Below are 21,501 nucleotides of genomic sequence, written 5' to 3'. Positions count from 1 at the left end.
GTGACCACCTGCTAATAAGCCCAATGGGGGACAAGGGGTATGATTCTGAGGGACAATGTGGGACACCGCCCGGCGTGGCAGCGCCCCCACCTGGCAGGCAGACTCACCGATACCGGTTTACCGATTTCTAGCAGATACCACTTTACATGGTATATTAATGTTGCCCTGTTACCCTAACATATGTAATTGCTGCTGCTCATGAATAGGCCACACTTGTTAATGAGCCCTTAGCTTTCAATGTGTTTTTTTTTTTTTTTTTTTTTTTAAATAAAAGATATTCATAATATTTTAAACATTTCAGTTAATTGACAGATGAACTTCCACTTAAGATTTACTTTTTATTTAAAGTGAATGAATTGCAATGGAAAATATAAATAAAATTAAATAGGTTATAACAGTGTTAATTTCGTTGACTATTTTTCAGTTTAATTTTAGTCTTAGTCTTAGTCTTAATCCGAAGTGATTCCTCTTCTCTGAATAGACAAGCTAAGCCAGTGTACTGCTGTTTGATTATGCGGGACACGGTCTCAATTTGCGGGACGCGTGAAATGGGCCTCAAACGCTGTACGTGCACGCGCTACGCGGGACAGGTGGTCACCCTAAGGCAGTGGTTCCCAACCCAGTCCTCAAGGACCCCCTGTCCTGGAGATTTTTGTTTCAGCTCTACTCTTTCACACCTGATCCATTTAAGGCCTTCATGCTGATTGGCTGAAACAGATCTACCTGAAGAGGGCATGCATGAAGGTGCAAGGGCCTTAATTGGATCAGGTGTGGAAGAGTAGAGCTGAAACAAAAACCTCCAGGACAGGGGGTACTTGAGGACTGGGTTGGGAACCACTGCCCTAAGGTATGGTTATGTTAGGTGAGGGCATCTAAAAGAATTAAAGCAAAAGTGGGTAAAAATGCTGATAGTTTTACACAGCTGAAAGAGCCTGGTGTCCATTTGACCCCAGAGTGTGTACAAAATGTGTACAAAGCAATGAAAACATCATGTTAATTTTATGTTTACCCACGTGTTTCTATTAAATTAGGAGAAGTTTGAAAAACAAAGAACAAAAAACAATGTCAGTCATGCATTTAGAGGCGTTAAACATTCAAATGTTCATTCAAATGGTCTCCAAAGATCACAGGAGGGTTAACATCAGGAGCAATTTAAATAAATGCCAAGGCCCAAAATACATTTGCATTACGGAGCACAAAAACTATCTAAAATCTAATATTCATTGTTATTATTATTTATTTTATTATTTTATACTTCATATGCCTTGCATGCAGCCACCATAGTCCAAGTCACTGCTCACTGCTCGTTGATTTCTATAAATTTAAGGCTTCAAAATGACCTGTTTGCATTATTTTGCAGTCTTGAAAGTCAAGTCTACCTTTTCATCTGTAATGGCCACAGTCTGAGAGCTGTATTCATACTCAAACTCAATATCATGTTCATGTAATTCCCTAGGTGGGCAGCAGATTCAGTGTTTACAACAGCCTAGGTGTTAAGGTTTGGTTTAATTTGGTTTTTTAGCACACAGCACCGACTACAGCACAAGAAAACACATCAGATGGCATTTAATATTGCCTCTAGAGGTCAAACAAGATGCAGACGTATGATATTTAGTTTATAAAGCATTTATGACCTCAACTTTTAATCCACTGCGGACATGAAGGGGGAAAGAGAAGCGAGACATGCAGAGTTCAAATCGACTTTATTCCTAATCTCTATGAGGAAGGTGTTTCTAATATTTTGTACAGTCTGAGTTTAGCCGTTCATATATTCATTGTCTTATGCAATCCTTTAATCACTTTGCATTAGAAATACTCAAGTTAGTTTTGATACTTTATTTCATACTTTGTGAGCAAAAAAAACAAAACAAAACAAAACAAAACAAAAAAAAATACACATTACAGTATCAGACATGTTATCACCAGGTTTTGCTGTAAATCCTCTTTGAGGAAAGCTGCATTTCTCTTTCTTTCTCTTTATCAGTTCTCCATTCTGTCAGTTTTTTTGCACTCACACGGTGGAATCAGATCTCGAGACAAAGTCAGAACAGACGATTCAAAAACTGGCTGTGTTATTCAGATAATCACTGGCGAATATAGTTCTTTTCCACATAAAACATAACCCTAAAGGCATTTATTCATTTTATTACTGAATGTACAGATCATTATCATCCCAGTCCCACCCCTATCTCAGTAGATAACCTATAAAAGCAGGGGATAGTATCGTGACATAAGTAAAATAATTACAATCTAGATTACAAACAACAAATGCAGACAAACTGAGGGAAAATAAAGTCAAAAGTGTACATAGGAATAAGCTCAGGGCTACCGGCAGAGAGACAGAGCGCTGTGCTGGACTCAGTGGTCTTAGTGGTTACACGTCCCCCTGCGGCCTCCACCGTCCCGGGATAATGCAGAAGCTGCTCCCGTCCACAGATTTTACAGATCAGGCTTTTGATTTGCAGTGCACGGTCGGACCAAATTAAATGGGATAACAGCGATCGCCTGCTTGCAGCGTTTGATGGCAGGCTCTTGTTTCTTCACACACACGCCTGCCACATCTGCATCTACATGTTTGACAATCCGTGGAAAGAGTAACTTCCACCTTTTCCTTTATCCGAGGACAATGAAACAACAGGGACTGAGAAACAAACTTAAAAAAAATAATAATAATAAAATCAGGGAACTAAACAGAGTTTCCCACCTTTGCTCAAAAGTACTTTCTGTGTAAAAAGCATGGCAATAAGCTCTATGTACAAAAATAATTAACAAAATCCTAGCAGAGAGTGTGGTCAGTGTTTGCTGAATGAGCTTCCCTCCTGATCAGTTTTATGACGAGGCTGGTGTGAATGAAGGGATTATACCGCTACACACACAAACCCTATTTTGGTCACATCAAAAGGAGCAAAGTGTGTGATGTGTGATGTGTGTGTGTGTCTTTGGACCAAAGCAAACAGAGATGAACGGGGGTTGTAAGCAGCCAGCTAGCCTATAACACGTGACGTTATAAGATTTGGTCATGAATTATGCCTTTTGCATCCGATGACACAAAGATATGCCACTGCATTTGTGTGGCAAACTATGCAAATACTATTTTGGTATGGGTAATCGAAAGTTTCAGTGTCAAGTTTCATTTTGTGTCTATGAAACCTGTTAAAATGCACTGCTACACTGCTACACTGCAAAAAAAAAAAATCTCCATGTTAACAACTCCTAAAGTCTCATAGTTTTTCTTAAAACTGGAAAAAATAGGATGAGATAATCACAGTTGTTTCCAGTGCAGTTTAAATGACACTTGATTTGAGAAAATTCCTGAAACAAGTTAATTAACACCAGGAAAAAAGTGGGATTATCTCACCCAACAGGCAGATTATTGGCCTTGTTTGAAGAAAAACAAGATTTTAACACTGAGGATGAGACTAAATGATTTGTTAAATGGGGATTACACTATTACATGGATAAAAACTCGCGTCGTGCCTAATTCTGATGGGCAGAATCGTCGTTTCTGCCCCACAACAGCGACGAAGGAAGAAGTTAACTGCGTAAATGTGAATATTGAAGCATCACCTCAACCACTGCTGATGAAACGAGACAGACGGCATGCCTCTCGCCTCCGCTTTTCATATTTATAACCTATTACAGCGATTTGCATCAGTGCAATATTTTCACAATATATAAATGCTTTTAGTATTATTATTATTATTATTATCATTATTATTGCATGGCCAACAAGAAAACACCAAACTAAACTGCTTTTCAAGTTGACTACCGAGGATTTGTAGCACCAACAAGTGACATCATGAAATCTACAGGGATCACAAGAATCAATATATCTCTGATATAAGCCAAAACTGATAATAATAATTAAAAAAAAAAAAAAAGTATTAAAAAAGGCACTGTAAAGTTAAAGGCAAAACTGTTGCAGCTAATGTGCTGCGTTCATGTCAGCTCAAAACGTGGTATTTTTCACTTGAAAATTTCTGACCTGTGACAAAAAAAAAATTGGATGCCAAGAAAAAAAAGTGTATTTTACTCACTCCAAAAGTATATGCAGCAGTATTTAGTCTTCTCCTAAATAACAAAAGGTGAGTCGTATTCTGCCATTTTTGTCTGCTCTCATGTCACTTGAACTGCAACTGGACTGGAGCTGTGAAATTATACTTAACTTTCCAATTTTAAATTCTGAGTTGGATTAGTTTTCACGAGGTGGAACTTGTTTTTACCGATTTTCCAAGTTGACATGAACGCAGCATGAGTAACCGAGTGTGTAGCTACACTATCAGCGATTAATTAACGTCTTAATTAACACGAGCTGTAACTCAAATGGTTTCGGCATTTATAGCTAGAAGTGAACAAAACCTGTGCTGCAGGTTTTATGGCTGTTATTTCATGAAGATGTGTTTATGAGCCAGGATCAGGAGAGGTTAAAGGTCTCCCTCAGTGAGCTCAGTTCAGAAGGGGGATGCAGGATGAGATCTTACAGCCTGCGGCATCAACACACACACACACACACACACACACACACACACACACACACTCCTCTCAGCCGTCGTGTTGCCGTCTCCCTCCCTTCTGAACCGACTCAGTGGAAACGTTTAACCGCCGTGTGTCAGCGGTGCAGTGCTCTCCTCTCCAAAGGGGTGGCACTCTCCGAGGTAGCCGAGAATTGATTCTCGCCAAAAAACGGTAACGAGAAAACAGACAAAATACAAACACAAACAACATAAACAATAGCACCACTGTCGATCTAGTAAAGAGCAATCACACCGGGGCCCCTCTCCTCCCTTTTCCTCCCCTCCTTTCCTTTTCCTTTTCAGTCAGTCAGTCAGTTGTGTCCCGGGTCTTTTTTTTTTTGTTTTTGTTTTTGTTTTAATATTTTCTTTATAAATCACGTCATCCTCCGTCGCCGTCACCTCTCTCTTATATCTCGAAGGCGTTCATGTGTCATGGTTTCCTCCTGATGTTTCAGTCTCTCTCCCTCCGTCTCTCCTCCTCCTCCTCGTACTACAAGAGCTTGCTGCAGACCTGGCAGCGGCTGACCCGGAGGTGCTGCTGGCCCTCCTTGAGCGTCTCCTGCGGCGGGGAGAAGATGAACTCCCGGCCGGGATCCACGGTGGTCAGCCAGAAGCTGTACTTGTTGGCGAAGTAGTGGCAGGTGCCCTTGGCGCCGTTGCACTCGATGAAGGGCGTGGCGCGGAAATACTCCAGGCAGGAGCCGGGCGACACCAGGGACTGGCCGCCGCCCTCAGCGCCCGCCGCCGTGTGCTGCGTGGGAGAGGATTACACAAAAATAAGATAATCTCTCTTTATTGGTGATTAGAAGAGGAATAAAAAGAATAAAAATGCAACATGCACAGCACAGACAACAATAACAGACTCTGCTCTTTCCCAGTAATGTCACAGGCCACGGTTATAATTCTGGAAAGTCTATTTTTGTTCCTAAACCCCGGGTGCCCACACCATGTACACATATTCAAAGTTTAAACACCTTCAACAAGACTTCTGTGAAAAGTCTTTAAGATTTCCTCGCTTATATCATATGAAACTAATTTCTTGATTTGATACTAGCGCCGTATTGCTTTTTTAACTCTCTTATGCATGAATTATGAAAGCCTGAGTCCAGTTTTTTTTTCTTATGTGTTTTTACTCTTCTTAGGGCATGAACAAATTGTGAGTCTCCATACTTCTTTAAGGATGCAGGACTGGTGTTACCATGTCATGATACTAGTATTAACATGTTTTCAGCGACAAGAACTGACAGTCTCTGCATGAACCTCAATGGATGGGAGCAGCAGAGAGCATTCTAACAGCTGATATGCAATTCCACCATAGAAACCATTGCATTTAGGAGAAAATGACTTTAAAACAGACTTTTAAGATGTCCACTGTAGTGACCGCTATGCACCAGAGGGTTAAGAGGTTCCAGCGCGATTCATTACTGATTTTGGGGGGTTTGCACGTCAGAACATGGTTTATTACCAGTGCTCATTAATGATAACCTTGTCAGGAACAACACCAAACAATATCCATTTGTAGAAAAAAAAACGTTAACATATGATCACCGCTCACTATTTCTAGAATTCAGATCATTACGTTCTCTCCAGTGTCCAATTATGTAAGCTAGAGCATTAAAGATATTTATGTTATATAAACTCACCTAAAAATGATATATTTTGTGTCATTTACCACTCCAGATGGTTTTCTTGATAGTCAGACAAAAAAAACTTTTGATCCTAGGCTAGCCTCCTGCAGGAAACTATGATTCTGCAAACTGCAGCTTTTTTTTTTTTGTGGCCACAGCTTAGAGCTGATTTGGCATTTCACCGAAATGAGTCACGCATCGGCAGGGCGCGCACAGCTGCTCACACATGGGGATTTTTGCAAAAATCAACCTAACCCGAGCACACTGGAGTCAAGACTTGGATCATGTTGCACGGAGAGCCTGAGAATCTGAGACAGAGATTTTCATCTCATTTTTTTCATCTCATCTATCAGCTCCATTCAAACAGAAATGCTCAGAGTTTCAGGAAACACTGTTCTCCATGAGGCGTGCAATTAAAACCTTTTATCAGTGAACATTTAAGACAACGCAAGGTGAGCAAATGACATTAATTTTATAGTTTTGGGTGACGAATTCTGTTGCGATAGCTAATAACTCCACAAGATCCACAAGATTTTTATTTTATTTTAGTGATGTTTTCGGCTATAAGTCCTCGCTGTGGTGGTTTTTGCACTGCACTCATCAGAGCTGCTCATGGGAAGAGCATCACTTCCTGTGGTTCGCTTTTCCTTATCAACCTACCATGAGGAAGGAGTATCCTATCCAGAGGCTCCTCCAGCCGGGGGGGCAGGTGGGGATGGTCATGTCCTGACTGTGGACCGCCACTGCCTGAGATGGAGCCTCGCACACCGAACACCTGAGAGGTTCATTCAACAGGGTCAGAGGTCAGTTACAGTATAACCCTCCAAACTTTGACTTTAAACACACACGGTTTGGTTTGAAGAAGAAAGAAGAAACAGTAGACCCGCCTGAGTCAAATAACACACATGCAGTTTCCCCATATAGATAAATTTCAGATTTTATTTCACTGATTTACTCTCCTGTAACTCATATAGCAGAGAGTAAACATTGTACTCATACAATAATATAATATCATCACTGTCAGATGAAAACCTTGCATCTCCAGTTTTGGTGATTTTTAATGATTTACATTAATTTTTGTATTTACGTGCTCCTCAATGGGTCCAGAAAGATGTACAACCCTTTGAGTTATTACATTTTTGCAGAATTAATTAGATAAACTGAAAAAATGTACAGTGGTCAACCTGGCGAGAAGACTGTTTTCATCTTCCTGAGTTGGCTGAACCTGAAGCAAAACATTCATTTTCACTTTTTTTTTTTCTTTTTCCAGTTTACTGCAGCAGCGTAGCGTACCTGCTGATGTAGGGCTGTATCTGCTCCTCGCCCACGGGCATCATGGGTATGGGCGCGGTGGTGGACAGCCAATAGGATTTGTCGTTGCGGCTGGCGTAGTAGCAGACCTCGTTGGGGGAGCAGTAGAGGAAGGGGATGGTGCTGAAGCGGGGCAGGCAGGAGCCGGCCATACCTGCACACACACACACACACACACACACACACACACAGTGAACTGATGCATCTCTCATTTCCATTTATGTTACAGTTGGTATTTTAATATTGAGACTGTTGCTTCTATACTTTTGCTCGGGGCAAAAAAAAAGATGTTAGAGTCAAAAAAACCCGAGAAGAGTAAAATCTAAAATCTATTTAAGTATGGAATGGAAGTAACTGGCATGTTAATATCACATTGTTTAACATAAAACATCTTTGAATCTTCTTTAATCTAAATTAAATCTCACTAAAATCACATAAACCTGCCGTCGCACCATGTCTGGCTATGTTAAAGGGGCGCTAAGTTAACTTTTTACGACCCCGTAGCACAAAATGTTGACTAGATGTTTCTGTTGGATCTCTGCACCGATCAGCTGTCTCACTCGTCTTCTGGAAATGTGGCTTTCTTGTTTTTTTTGTTTTTTGTTTTTTTTTTCAGCAACAAACCTCCATAATTTAAGGGATGATAAAAGTTGTAATTGACTTTAAGGAAAACGTCACCTATTTTGTATAATTTACCCACACTCACCACACTGAATGTCTGATGAGAATAGTGTGAGAAGCTGAAAAATGCCATGTTTATATCCTTTTTATTAGTTGGAGATACGGAATAATGGAGCTACAAATTTTGGCACCGTCATTCTCTGTGAGGCATGCAGTTCAAAACCTTTTTCATCTGACAGCTTGGGGTAAATGATACAAAATACATAGTTTTTGGCCGAAGTATTCCTTTAAAGCTCCTTTAAGGCCGGGCTCAGACCTCAGGAGTTTTGGCTTTTTGGCCCTGATTCAACCCTCCTGATGGAGGAGAAATCTGATCTGGTTCACATCTGATATAAACACTTATCGTAGCTTGCAATCTCGTTGGGGCCGCCCTGATCATTTTCAAAGACGTTTGACATTTAGGATTTAAAGTCAGGATGATTGTATCTCTATTTTCTGAGTGGGACAAAAACAGCCAACAACAAGCTTTTGTACAAGCTTTTAAAACTCGTGTAGTCTGAGCAGGCGTAAGATCACACGCTGTGGTATCTGCCGAGTTAAAAATGTGTTTCCATACCGAGGTCCTGGTTGTGTGCCTTCTCCTGTCCCTCCACGTACAGCAGGCTGTACCCGTCCCACAGCTTGGCCATGCCCTGAGGGCACATGGGGATCTGGGTGTTCTGGCTGTGCTTCACCAGGGTGTAGCCGATGCTGCTGCTGCGTCCCACACCACCGGGGGCGCCGGGGAGGCCGGCCGAGCCAGGTGTGCCTGAGGAGCAGGAAACCACATGTGAGAGTCTGTGGTTTTCATGCTGTTTTCAGTTGGTGTGCGCTTGGCTTTGGTATCAGTCAGACTTATTACATTGTTACCACTTAGTTTTGGTATGGATGGGATTCACACTCTACCAAATGGAAGAAATATTTTGTGAAATAAATGACGTGAAATGAATCACCAGCTACATCTCTCAATGGTGACATTTATTGAACTGCTTCTGGAGTTCCCATCAAAGATCAGTAGAAGAAAAGTTCATGAAAAATTGTCCAACCGCACGTGGTCAATAATTTCAATAGTGTTTTCCTGCATCTTTTTTATTTTATATACTTTTTTCAAACGTATTAAATGTAAAAACATAAATAACAACAACATTTCCTGCATCTTTACAGGCAGGTGGCTTTACTTGCACTGCAGATGAATCTGATGAGCCTGGGCTGGGCGCGTGTAAAAACCCAGCGTGGGGATAAATAAATTAGCCGTGCTGAGACTACAACGCATAATACGCATATAGAATCCCAAATAAAATGTCTTTATGGCATTTGTAATTTAATCAGCACGTCCTCAGTTTGTGTCAGATTGATTTCACATGACTGACCTCACTCCACCTCTTGATTTGGACAACATGTTCCCACCTGCCAACTGAGTTTGATTCAATTTAACTGAGCAGTCAGGTGTGAAAGCTAATCTTGATCTCCAATTGTTTTACAAAACTGAATAAAAGTGAAACTGAATTGATACCTAGACTTTTAAAAGTCATGTCAGACTAGACTGTCCCTGGCAGGCCTCTGAGAAAAGAGACAGAAGAGGAGAGACAGGTGCAGATACAGACAGGAGGACAGACTGCTAACCTTGTTCTCCAGTGGCTCCGGGGAAACCAGGGGGTCCGGGGTCTCCCACAGCTCCAGGCAGACCAGCGGCGCCCATCCTTCCCAGCTTACCCGCACCACCGGGACGACCCTTAGCACCTGACACAGGAAAACATCACACACGGAGTATGAGCAAGAGCATGGGCTTCGCTTCGATATGCTGGATTACGATATTATGAGTGTAATTACAAGTCAGCTTCTGTGCTGATGTGGATGTTGCACCTTTTTTCGAATCCTCCAAAAGCTTTATGTCCCAGGCTTAAGATCCTTTGGACTATGACACCATGAAACAACTCACCTGATCCTCCAGGTAGACCGGGCTGGCCAGGCTCCCCGACATCACCAGGGGCTCCGTTGGCCCCAGGGCCTCCCTGGTCCCCGAAGGGAAGACGATAATCTGCAGGTGGCAAAGTGATGCCGGGTAGACCCTTGCGGCCAGTAGGGCCTGAGGTGGGAAGAATGGAAGTAGCAGAGGAGGTAAAGAGGAAACAGTCAAAAATCAAAAATCACCTTTTCTGATCTGATCAACCCCTTCTTCAGAGGTGTGATTATGGAATAAAAAACAAAATTGCTTTTCACGAGTGGAGAGGCCTGTACCTCGGAAGCCCTTGGGTCCTTTGCCGCCGTAGTAACCAGGGTCGCCGGAAAAGCCCTTGAGACCAGGAGCTCCACTGAAACCAGACTCGCCTCTCTCTCCTGAAGAAACAAATCCAAACGTTGTATTTGAAAAAGAAAGAGAAACAAGAGGCACTGAAGCGGGTTTACTTCATGTCCTGCCACTCCTCCTTCATACGGAAATTTAAAATGAGATGTGTTGCATTAAGGTGTGTATGTTTTGAGAAGTATGCCTTTGAATCTTTGTATGTTTTAACTGTTTTGTCTCAGGCTACTGTTTGAACATATGGTTTCATTGTGATGTCTGGGTTGATGCAGCAGTTCCCTTAATCTGAGGTCATCTTCTCCTATAACAGTCACTTTAACCTTAACCTTAAACGTATACACTCCTAAATCTAAACAGAGCTGCTAATCTATCATTCATCAGGATTTATTGATCAGTTATTGTGTTTACAGGACTGAACAGATTCTGATTGGCTTAAAAGACCACCCTTAAGACGACCCTGATTTTAAGACGACCGTTCTTTTTCAAGACCTTTTTTTGGAAAAATACTTTTTATATGGACAAAATCTTGTTTGACTAAAACAAGATTGTTTTATTCACTGGTACCGGCCAACACCGGCCGACATCAGGCGGGCCGGCCGCGGCACCGGCCGGAACCCCGCCCACCCCGTCAAGTCTGCCGGATCTGACAGGTGAGCGGCCTGATGCTGGCTGGTGCCGCGGCCGGCTCGCCTGATGCCGACTGATGGTGCCCCGGTGCCGCGGGGGCAGGTTGGAGTAGTAACATGAAAGGGCGCAGGCCCATCGTTCAGTGTCAGGAAGTTATAACGTTTGACTTTGAAAACGGGGCACGGCTGCGTGTGGAGAACAATGTTTTCTTGCACTGGAGACGGCGAATGCGAATGGTTGTACAATAACAATGTTGTCCTCTACCCCAGCCCAGCTAACTACGGGAGCCTACATAGCCCCAGATTGTGGAGTACACGGGGCTTGGGCCGACCCCGGGTTCGCTGCGCGTTCACACCACTAGTTTGGTGCGCCGCACCGCACTAAAGGGCTTGGTGCGCCGCTCCGAGACCACCCCTTCCAGCCGCTCTCGGTACGGCTGTTTAGGTCGACCTCAGGTGCTGCTAGTTGTGTTCACACTACCCGCACCGCACCAATTAGGCCGGCCTAGACAGTTAGGTTGACCTAAACACTGTATGTGTGAAACACATTGCCCACATTGCCCATAGCAAAAACCGTCCCTGACGTTAGGCATATCAGACGGCGTTGCTGTTGAGTCTCCATCGTTCACATGTGTTCTGTTTAGGCTACATCTTGAGGCTTCATTTCAACCTTCTTTTCCGTCTGGTTGCCATGGATACATGACGCTCCATTCTGTAGAACGGTGGACTTGGTACGGCGATAAAAAGCATATGTGAAACCGAGCCGCTCCAGTTGAAAATTGATACACTGTATATTTGGGTCGACCCAAATATGTCACTGGGTCGACCCAAATATGTGTGAAAACACCCTAAAACACTAAACAGCAGTGAGTTGGAAAACTAAACAGCATCAAAACTCGATTTTCAGGTGCGTTCTTGGGTCAGGGAAGGAGTCTTAAGGTTCTGTCTCACCTTTGTAACCGGGGCCGCCGGGGAATCCTGGGCCTCCGGGGCCTCCTGACTCTCCCTTGCTGCCGGGGGTGCCGGGGAAGCCTGGGAGCCCAGAGTTGCCTCTGTCTCCCTGGTCTGTGCCTGGACCGGGGGGCCCGGGAGCACCTGGGGGACCACGCAGACCTGGAGGAGAGAGGAGATGAGGTTATGGGAGAAAGAGAGAGAGAGAGAGAGAGAGAGAGAGAGAGAAAGAGAGAAGAAAGTTTTTTTTCTTTACCAAACTCTCCGTCCAGTCCAGGGAGGCCGGGGTCTCCCAGAGATCCTGGGATGTCTGAGCCCACTGTCTCACCAACAGGTCCGGGCAGGCCGGGGAATCCTTGGGGTCCAGGACCACCTGATCACACACACACACACACACACACACAGCAGTGATTATTTTGACATGTTACTTAATTTCATGTGTACAACAACAGCGGTCTCTTCTCCTCTTTCTTTTAACAGTCATCTTTCTTACCTGACACTCCCCTCTCTCCCTTTGCTCCAGGGATGCCGGGACGTCCCGGGTACGAGATGCCTCTCTCTCCCTTCAGCCCGGGAACACCAGGCGCCCCGAGCCGTCCTCCCGCGCTCTGACCTGGGAGACAAACACACCAAACAGTAGAGTTTAGTAAAAGTGGCAATACCATAAGGGGATCCCCAAAAAGCGCATGTTTGAGGCCTTATTGTATTTATCATGACCGTTATCCTACAGAGTGTGGATGAGGACATGGAAGAGAATTGGTTACAGGCTTACAGCCACTCCATATTTAAGATGGCTTCTCAATTCCATGTGACAGATGAGGGTCTAGTAAATGTCAGTAATGTAAATATAAATGTGTTAGACAGTGTGTGTGTCTTTTTGCAACAGATGTTGTAGCTCTAACTGCTCCATATCCTGTTGGCTAGTTTACACTCTACCAATGTGTGTGTGTGTGTGTGTGACGAGGTCATTACCTGGTGTTCCAGACAGGCCTTTTGGTCCACCGAGACCATTGAGTCCATCTAATCCAGGGGCTCCAGACAAACCTGCAGGAAAAAAAAAACACAACAGAATCAGGGTGTGTGTATGAATGTGTTAGCTGTTGGGTCGTTGCAGCCACATGGTCACACTATTACATTATTGTTACACAGCGGCCAATATTCAGATTTCTATCTACGTCTTATGGGCCGACAAGTGCTGTCTTGTGGATTTACCAGTGGAAAAGTAAATTATCCACTTGTGTAGTCTACTGTTATCTGTGTGTAGAAGGCTGATAGGATCAAACTGACATCCATAAACAGCATCTGCACATAACTGGCAAGCTACTATTTCACAAAAAAAAAACAAAAAAAACACTGCACTTTCTAAAGTCTTGCACAGAAATATAGCACTCCTTTTAATTTCACCATTTTACATTGCACATTGTATGGCGTTACTTTTTGAATCCTTTTTATCTTTCTATTTCGATCTTTTTACCTTTTATTGACTGGTTTTATTTTGTTTTTTAGATGAACGGTGTAAACATTTGTTTGCTTTGTAGTACCAAAGCTGGTGCATTATTTATTACTATTTATTACTATTTATTAATATTGATTACATCCATTCTGTCGAGTAGCCTGGTCTTTTAGCGCTTTTATTGTTTTATCGTTTCAGTGTCCTAGCACTGTATGAATTTGACTGAGGTTTGTTTTCCTCCTCTTATGTCAATGAGGTTTTTAATTTATTTATGAACTTGCATGAACTTGACAGTTGTGTTTTCCTCTTCTTATGTCAATGAGGTTTTAATTCATTCATGAACGTTTTTTTCATGTGCAATAAAGATTAAATGCTGTTTTTAAAGGGGACTGTGTAATACTATGCTGCTGGGACATTCTCATCCCTATTCTTACAGTGTATACACGAGAATGCATGATTTATGTCTGATGTAACACCTGTGGCGTCTGTACTACATGTGGAAAGTATGTTTTTTTATGTCGGCTGTAGCACTTGTGGCCCAAGACAAATTTCCCTCACAGGACAATATACCAACACCAATACCTTCTGCTATTAAATCCTTACATATTTTTATACAGCGAGTGTGTGTGAATAGTATTTCTCTCACCTTTAGCACCAGGCCCTCCAGGGCCTCCAGGCTGACCAGGTGACCCATCCAGACCTCTTCCTCCCGGGTAGCCGGGCAGACCCTTCGCCCCGGGGAACCCAGGGGAGCCTGTGGAGGTGAAATGGTTAAAACACTGTTCGGTATGGAGGCATTCACTGGCAGAGACTAAGGCTTCATCTGAACGTGCGTCTCTCTGCGGTCTTGGTGTTCAGTTTACCAAAGCTCGAGACTAACAAAGTCCTGTCATCTGGAAAAAATGAGTTTGGGACGGACAAACATCTCCCATGGGACACTTATGGGACAACAGAGGAATTTGGGAGTTTTGACAGCGCCTACAACCAGTGTGTTCCACTGCCAGGTGCTGATGACAACTTGCTTTTACGATCAGTCATCACCGGCTGCCCCCTTCACTGACTGAAGCATGACACCCGAGAGAAATATGATGATTTGGAAATGTTCCCGCAGTAGAAGTCACTGCCCCGATCATGCCAGCAATAACACTATTTGCTATTTAAAGAGAGTAAACGGAGGCACGGTCACAGATGACACACAAACTGCATCTGACCAAAGTTAGATGCAGTTTATTTTGGGGAGAAACTTGAATAAATACAGTTGTTTCAAGTAGAAATTTGTTGATGTTTTCATGGCAACAAAGGGAATTATGACCTGTTTAATGTCCTCACACTAGCTCACACTAGCAGCTTATAATATATAATTTAAATGACTATTGCCAAGATTTTTTAAAAAATACAATAATTTCTTTCCTAATCATTTGGATTGTTTTTTTCTGCAAATAGCCATTATAGATGTCAATAACAAAGTACAAGGACAATATCTAGAATTTTCGACAGTTTACACACTGATGTTGGGACGGTGGGAATTCTTTTTTTTTTTTTCGGGACGGTGGTGAAAAAAATTAGTCTGGAGCCCTGGTTTATGTTGATCCGGTTTCTCATGCCAACGGAGAATCAAGTAAATTTGTATGCTGTAATGGATGTGAATTGAAATTTAATAAATTACAATGCTTCGGTGAAATTCCACTTCAGTAAAAATAAAATTACTGACTTTAAAGCATATACTAAGGGTGTAAGTACACAGAGAAGAGACTTCATTACTCAGTTAAGCGACTCAGTTGTGAAAAAGAGGGTTTGCTCTTGTTTACTGAACTGATTATCAAGTCTAAACATCAGAGGGTGTAAGGAATGATCCAGCAACCGGGGTTTTTTTGTTGGATCATCCCTGTACATCTGTCTCTCTGTTTTTGGTGTTAATCTGTGGATGGTATTTTAGGAATCAAAGGAGTCCTCTCTCACCCATTAGCCCGGGTCTTCCTCCTTCACCGGGAGCTCCCTTCGGCCCGGGGAAACCTGAGCTTCCTGGATAGCCGTTGTCGCCGGGGGCTCCGTCACTGCCACGGCCGCCTGGAGAGAGACAACCAATCATGGGTCAGGTATGGCATCTATATAAGCTGCACTGGACCGACTGATTGACAAAGGAACTGATTTGAAGATCACCCATTTTATTCCATATATGCTTCAGCTAAGGAATCAAGTACCTTAAGATTAAACATTACTGAATGCATTTCCACTATTTCCACTAATTTTTCCCACAAATGTTAATGGATTTTTTTTTTTTTCTTTACCTGGGAAGCCTGAATCTCCGGGCTGGCCTTTACCTCCTGGAGTGCCAGGATATGCGAAGGAATCTCCTCTTATACCTGAAGAACAGCATGAATGAATAAGTGGATGGAGAGATGGATGGATGGATCCATTCATGAACGGGTGTGAGGACAGATCAATAGAAGTGATGGATAAATTGACTGGATAAATGTGCGTGTTTAGACTCACCTTTGGAGCCAGGCACACCAGTTCCTCCGGCGTTGCCAGGAAAACCAGGTGCACCGTCGTCACCCTGCAGGAAAAAAAAAAAGGCCAAATGTGAAACTTGTTCCATGCAAGATGTGTGAATGTGTACGTGTGTGTGCATGTGTATGTGTGTGTCCTGTCCTCACCCTTGGTCCAGACATGCCAGGGAATCCCATGATTCCAGCTTCTCCCTTCGGTCCAGGGTAGCCTGGAGCTCCTGGTTGCCCCGGGAAACCAGGCTGTCCCGGCTGTCCTTTGCTCTGCTCGGCGAAACCAGGAAGTCCGGGCAGACCCTGACGACCAGGTGAGCCCGGCAGACCTTTGTCACCTGTGAGAGCAGACACAGCAGCGTGAGACGTTTCATATTGTGTCTCCAACCCACTGGTCCTATTTTGACTTCCCATCATCAGTTCTGATCATATCTGACTGCTGCAAATATTGATTACATACTAGGGATGTAAAACTGAATAATAATAATACACTCTACAATATGCAGTGTTGCAAACACATCCACTGTATGAGAGCCGTCCAACCAGCAACTTAGCTGATGAATTAACGAGTACAGCTGTCCCTCGCTATAACGCGGTTCACCTTTCGCGGCCTCGCAGTTTCACGGATTTTTTTAGTGCAATTTTTTTTTTTACTGGACTTATTTTTCTACGAAGGTTTGAACTTTGAGAGTTTAAACAAGAGAGAAAAGTGAGAAAATGTTAATGCCTGTCTGAGAAAAGTGTATAAAGTGTGTAGTGAGGGGTTTTACAGCCTTAAAACATCTAGAATAATTATAAAAAATAAAGCTGACTACTTCGCAGATTTCGCCTATTGCGGGTTATTTTTAGAACGTAACTCCCGCGATTAACGAGGGACCACTGTATAAGGGAAATATTTTTAAGTTTGTTTTAGACACTCTAAGTAGACTTTTGCCTTTGAAAGAATATTCGTTGATTTTATGTTATCGCAAATTTCCGAATGAAAAAAAGAGGTTATTTTTGCAAATAAGACAAAATACAGAGAACAGTGGAAATGATGGTGTTTTTTTTTCTCCTTGATGGAAAAAGCAAAGCGAACTGAACCCAAGATCATGACCCAAAAACCGCAATACAAACTGAACCGTGGCTTAATTGAATTGTTACACCCCTAGTACATACATAGGCCTATAGTGTGAACAGGCTTACCCACACCACTATACTCTCATTCATATACAAAACATATGTAAAGCTGCTCACTGAAGCTTGAAAGTTGCTATAAATCCATCTTGTGAATACTTTTGGTCGTATTACACTTTTACACTTCGTTTTAAACACAAAAATGAAGTGAATCGAGGTTAAGTTAGACCTGACCTCTAAACTATGAAAGCATATTCCCTGCATACATACGCAACAGACACATACGATCACAAATGTCGATGAGAAGTCAAAATAGGACTGATATGGTCCTTTAAGTACTCATGTGGGGTGCGGCGGTGGTCCATGAGCTTTACCTCTGGGTCCTGGGAAGCCTGGCAGTCCTCCAGCTCCAGGGTTTCCAGGGTCTCCCTTCTCCACGAACTCGAATGCAGGAGGAGGTGAGGCTGCACCAGGGAGACCAGGGTATCCTCTCTCACCTGTGGAAACACACACACACACACACACACACACACACACACACACACACACAGTGTGAACCATGTTTTTCTATCTCTTCCAATAGATCTGATGTCTTCTAAGCGGTACAATTTATTTATGTGTGTATTTATTTATCCTTTATTTAGCCAGGAAGGTCCCATTGAGATACAAGATCTCTTCTTCCAGGGAGCTCTGGTCAAGAGCACGGCAGTACAATTAGTTTCATTTAAAAAAAACAAAAAAACAAAAACATTTTCACATGTTAGATCAAGTTTTCTTTGAGTACAGCGGTCTTGACTGAAATACAGATGTGACGTCTTTTTGTCCATTTTCATTTGAGCCTGTTACTCGTATTTTATGATAGATACAAACAGTGATACACAAAAAAAAAAAAAAATCAGATATGAGCAGAATTTCACAATTAAGTATAGACCCCTGCGATGTGAACTCTGGACGGTGTACCTTTCTGTCCGGGGTATCCGAGACCCCCGGGCAGCCCTTCTCGTCCGGAGTCTCCAGGCAATCCCTTCCCTCCTGAACGCCCGGGGCTGCCGGGACCACCTGGCAGTCCGGGGAAGCCCATCAGTCCTGGCAACCCTCTCTCACCTGACCGGAGGGAAAACACATAGAGGGACCATGGGAAAAACTAGTCAGTCACCGTAGGGAAACATTATCTATCTCACACTGAAAACAGATAGTGATTATATGAAAATAAAAATTAAGTTACTCTGTTGCTCTGCCAAAAACAATGTGAATTCTCGACTGTTTAAATACATTCACTTTTTGATATATCCAATATCTTGAACTTGGATTATTAAAATAAAGGCTATGACCAGCTGGAATTAACACCAAGCACCTGTCATTTTTTTTTTTTTTTTTTGGATTTTGTTTCAGTCCTGTGATAGCCAATTTGACAGGAAATTAACCACTATCTGGAACTTCATTTCTATTCTGTTCATAATACGTAGACTCACAAAAGTGGCAAGGAAACTGAACCAGACACAAAACTAGTACGCAAGGAGGGGTAAGGATCCAAATTCATACTGCCAGAGGCCACTCTCTGCACCCTACCCTTCCTTCCTGGTATTCCTGGGATGCCTTCTCTGGTTCCTACTCCTGGAAGTCCGGGGGGACCGACTGAGCCTGGTGACCCAGGGGTGCCGGGCAATCCTGGGGTTCCCTTCATCCCAGCGGGCCCTGGGAAACCTGGATCTCCTCTGGCTCCCTTTCGCCCTGGGAAACCTGGGGAGTAGATGGACGGATGGATGGACGGATGGGATGGAGGAATGGACAGACAAACAGACAGAAAGGAGAGAGACTTAGACACTGGTCGTAACCCACATGCTGCAAAAATGACATAAACACTTCTTCAGTTTAATTCATAAAAATGAATTTTAGAGAAAAAAGATATAGATAATGAACTGTACACATGGATCAAAACTTACCTTCTTTTTTTACACGGTAAATGGAACTTACCTTCAGCACGATATTGTAAGTTTATTAATAAACAACAAACTGCACAAAGTGATAGAAAGCAACAGTTGATGTCTAATCTGACTACACACACACACACACAGTTTGGCAAAGAAGAAGACAACAATGTAAATAATCAAATCCCATTACATTGTTTCATTGCCTGGGTTAGGCTGCAATTGCACTCGAAAAAAATCAATTCAATTAAACATTCGCTAGATCAAATCTGCAAGATCCTGACCGAGAGGTTGAATTTGCTTTAATTCAAACATTGGTGTCACCGCACTACTTAATTGTATGGTTTTGTGTAAAAGTAAGTATACAGGAAAGTGCAATTCCAGAGTGAATTAGCTTGCTAAATATTTCCAGAGCAAAATTTTTTGCTTCTATTACAAGGTGCTAATAAGCATTTAGATGCATAAAAAGACACTTCATTTTCAACACACCCATGCATATGATTTAGGACAGTTTGTTTGTGTGGTACTTGTCTCTGATCTGAAGAATGTGCTGAAAATGACATCTTTTTTTGAGAGCGTAACAACGCCGCTATACCTGCGGATGGGTTTTGGCATTGTTAAGTTTTATTAGCATTAGGAGCGACGAAGGTGAGACAAGCCTAATGAAATTTATGCAATAAACACATCGGGCTTAAATTAGATCTGAACAAGCTCAAAGATAACAATGAGTAGCTAGGGTTAGTGCCAGCTGCAAAAAACAAACAAAAAACAAAAAAACACCAGCAATCACATCGTTTTGTGGGAATCTTCTCTGTTTCTGGATCTCTCACTTTTAAAATGTCCATCTAAACCTTAATCATCGTTAGCATTTTAAAAACTTATGCTCCTAAAATAACAGAAAAATCTCCCATTGGGGTGAGATCATTTAAATCGTTTCCAATGCAGTTTCTCGGTGACCTCCTGAGCTTCCTGTTCGAAATCAAAATCGATCACAGGCCGGCAGAGGATCAAATATTATGCAACAGACCAACAGAGAATAATCCATAGTCCCTTCCTAATTTTCAGTCACGAGGGACAAAAATTAAATGATCCCACCATACTGGTAGATTTTCTTTCCTTTGTTTCGAGATAAACTACTGATGATGAGGATAAATGAAATGTGAAGATGGACATTTTTTTTGGATTGTACAGATGTGAGATGGAGCACAGGCAGGTGGGATGAACAGGGATGGCAGCTGTTAGGGTGTTTGGTCTAATCGACAAAAAAGAGGCAGGAGGATGAAGCGGATGGGAGAGTCGGGAGAGCGTGGATGAGCTTGGGAGGGGCGGGGGGGGGTATCTCACCTTGGCAGCCTACCGAGTGACCCAACACCAACAAGAAAAGGATGGAGGGATGAGAGGATGGATGGAGATGGAGATGGAGATGGAGATGGAGATGATGGTGATGGTGGTGTATCGGAAAGAAGGGTAGACAGGAGAAGGGGTCAAGGACCATTAGAAATAGAAGAGTAAGAGGAGAAGAAGAGATTTTTTGGATGATGCAGAGTTGAATGAAACAGCAAAAGAAACAAAAACAAAAAAAAACAGGCAAACGTCATGTTTCTGATTCGTAAATGAAGTATTGTGAAAGAGAAATACTGTGAATGAGAAAGGGATGAACAAACATGAACCAACATCGATAACAGTGGAGGGAAAAGGGGGTGAAAGTCACCGCATTAAGATGTAAAAATTGCAAAAATTCCTGTCAAATTTATAGGAACTCTGGGGGGTTCTTGTGGTAAACTGGGACACCGTTACCGGGTCATTTCTCTCACCTGGTGATCCGCTCAGTCCGCTGCTACCAGGAGCTCCCCGTGGACCGGGAACGCCACCGGTCGGACCACCGGGAATTCCAGGGAGACCGGGAATACCGGGAAGCCCGTCCACCCCGCGCTCTCCCTTCAGTCCCGGGACACCGGAACGCCCGTCAAAACCTAAAGGAGAAAAAAGCGAAGGGGAAAAGGTTTAGAAATACTGCCACTACAGCTCACATTATTACTACCACCTACTGCTACTATTGCTGATATTATTATGACTAAATTACTATTACCACTGCTACTACTACTACTGCAGTTACACTACAACTACTAGAATGAAAAACAATAACATCAGCACTAGTACTATTTAAGCTACTGTTACTACTACTGCTACTAATAGCACAATAATAACATTAATAATAATAATAATAATGATAATACATTACTTAAACTACTGTTGCTACAACTACTCCTATTGCTACTAATACTAAAACACTAACAGCACTGGTATTTCTTTTTCAACTGGCACTACAGTATTAACTAACAGTATTAGTATTACTACTATTATTACCATTATTGCTCATACTGGAACTATTACTGCTACTACTACTACTACTACTACTACTGGTATTGTCAATGACATTAACTGATAAAAGCATTAATATTACATTTGCAGAGTAGCCGACAAATACAAAAAAAAGTGCTGTACAAATAC

At 42.6% G+C, this 21,501-nt stretch overlaps 1 protein-coding gene across 2 annotated transcripts in view; it reads right to left on the bottom strand.

Moving 5' to 3' along the window:
* Positions 1-4,804: 4,804 nt before the first annotated feature.
* Positions 4,805-21,501, bottom strand: part of col4a6 (collagen, type IV, alpha 6) — a 176,906-nt gene continuing 160,209 nt past the window's right edge. The window contains exons 28-47 of one of the 2 annotated variants that reach the window (XM_030076289.1): positions 20,805-20,963; positions 18,632-18,802; positions 18,023-18,166; positions 17,437-17,559; positions 16,103-16,284; positions 15,939-16,002; positions 15,734-15,808; positions 15,405-15,512; positions 14,092-14,199; positions 12,965-13,036; positions 12,486-12,605; positions 12,249-12,365; positions 11,993-12,154; positions 10,352-10,450; positions 10,053-10,199; positions 9,737-9,853; positions 8,691-8,882; positions 7,436-7,607; positions 6,803-6,917; positions 4,805-5,265 (exon numbers count right to left, since the gene is read on the bottom strand). In XM_030076289.1, coding sequence (XP_029932149.1) covers positions 5,005-5,265; positions 6,803-6,917; positions 7,436-7,607; positions 8,691-8,882; positions 9,737-9,853; positions 10,053-10,199; positions 10,352-10,450; positions 11,993-12,154; positions 12,249-12,365; positions 12,486-12,605; positions 12,965-13,036; positions 14,092-14,199; positions 15,405-15,512; positions 15,734-15,808; positions 15,939-16,002; positions 16,103-16,284; positions 17,437-17,559; positions 18,023-18,166; positions 18,632-18,802; positions 20,805-20,963 — 2,708 coding nt within the window. In that variant the 3' untranslated portion in view covers positions 4,805-5,004. Of the gene's footprint in view, positions 5,266-6,802; positions 6,918-7,435; positions 7,608-8,690; positions 8,883-9,736; positions 9,854-10,048; positions 10,200-10,351; positions 10,451-11,992; positions 12,155-12,248; positions 12,366-12,485; positions 12,606-12,964; positions 13,037-14,091; positions 14,200-15,404; positions 15,513-15,733; positions 15,809-15,938; positions 16,003-16,102; positions 16,285-17,436; positions 17,560-18,022; positions 18,167-18,631; positions 18,803-20,804; positions 20,964-21,501 lie in introns of those variants that run through there. The other variant, XM_030076290.1, reaches the window with a different exon arrangement.

Source organism: Myripristis murdjan, chromosome 18 (assembly GCF_902150065.1).
Source record: "Myripristis murdjan chromosome 18, fMyrMur1.1, whole genome shotgun sequence".
Lineage (NCBI taxonomy): Eukaryota > Metazoa > Chordata > Actinopteri > Holocentriformes > Holocentridae > Myripristis > Myripristis murdjan.
Note: the sequence above shows the minus strand (reverse complement) of the source record. Positions and strands in the feature narration are given on the sequence as shown.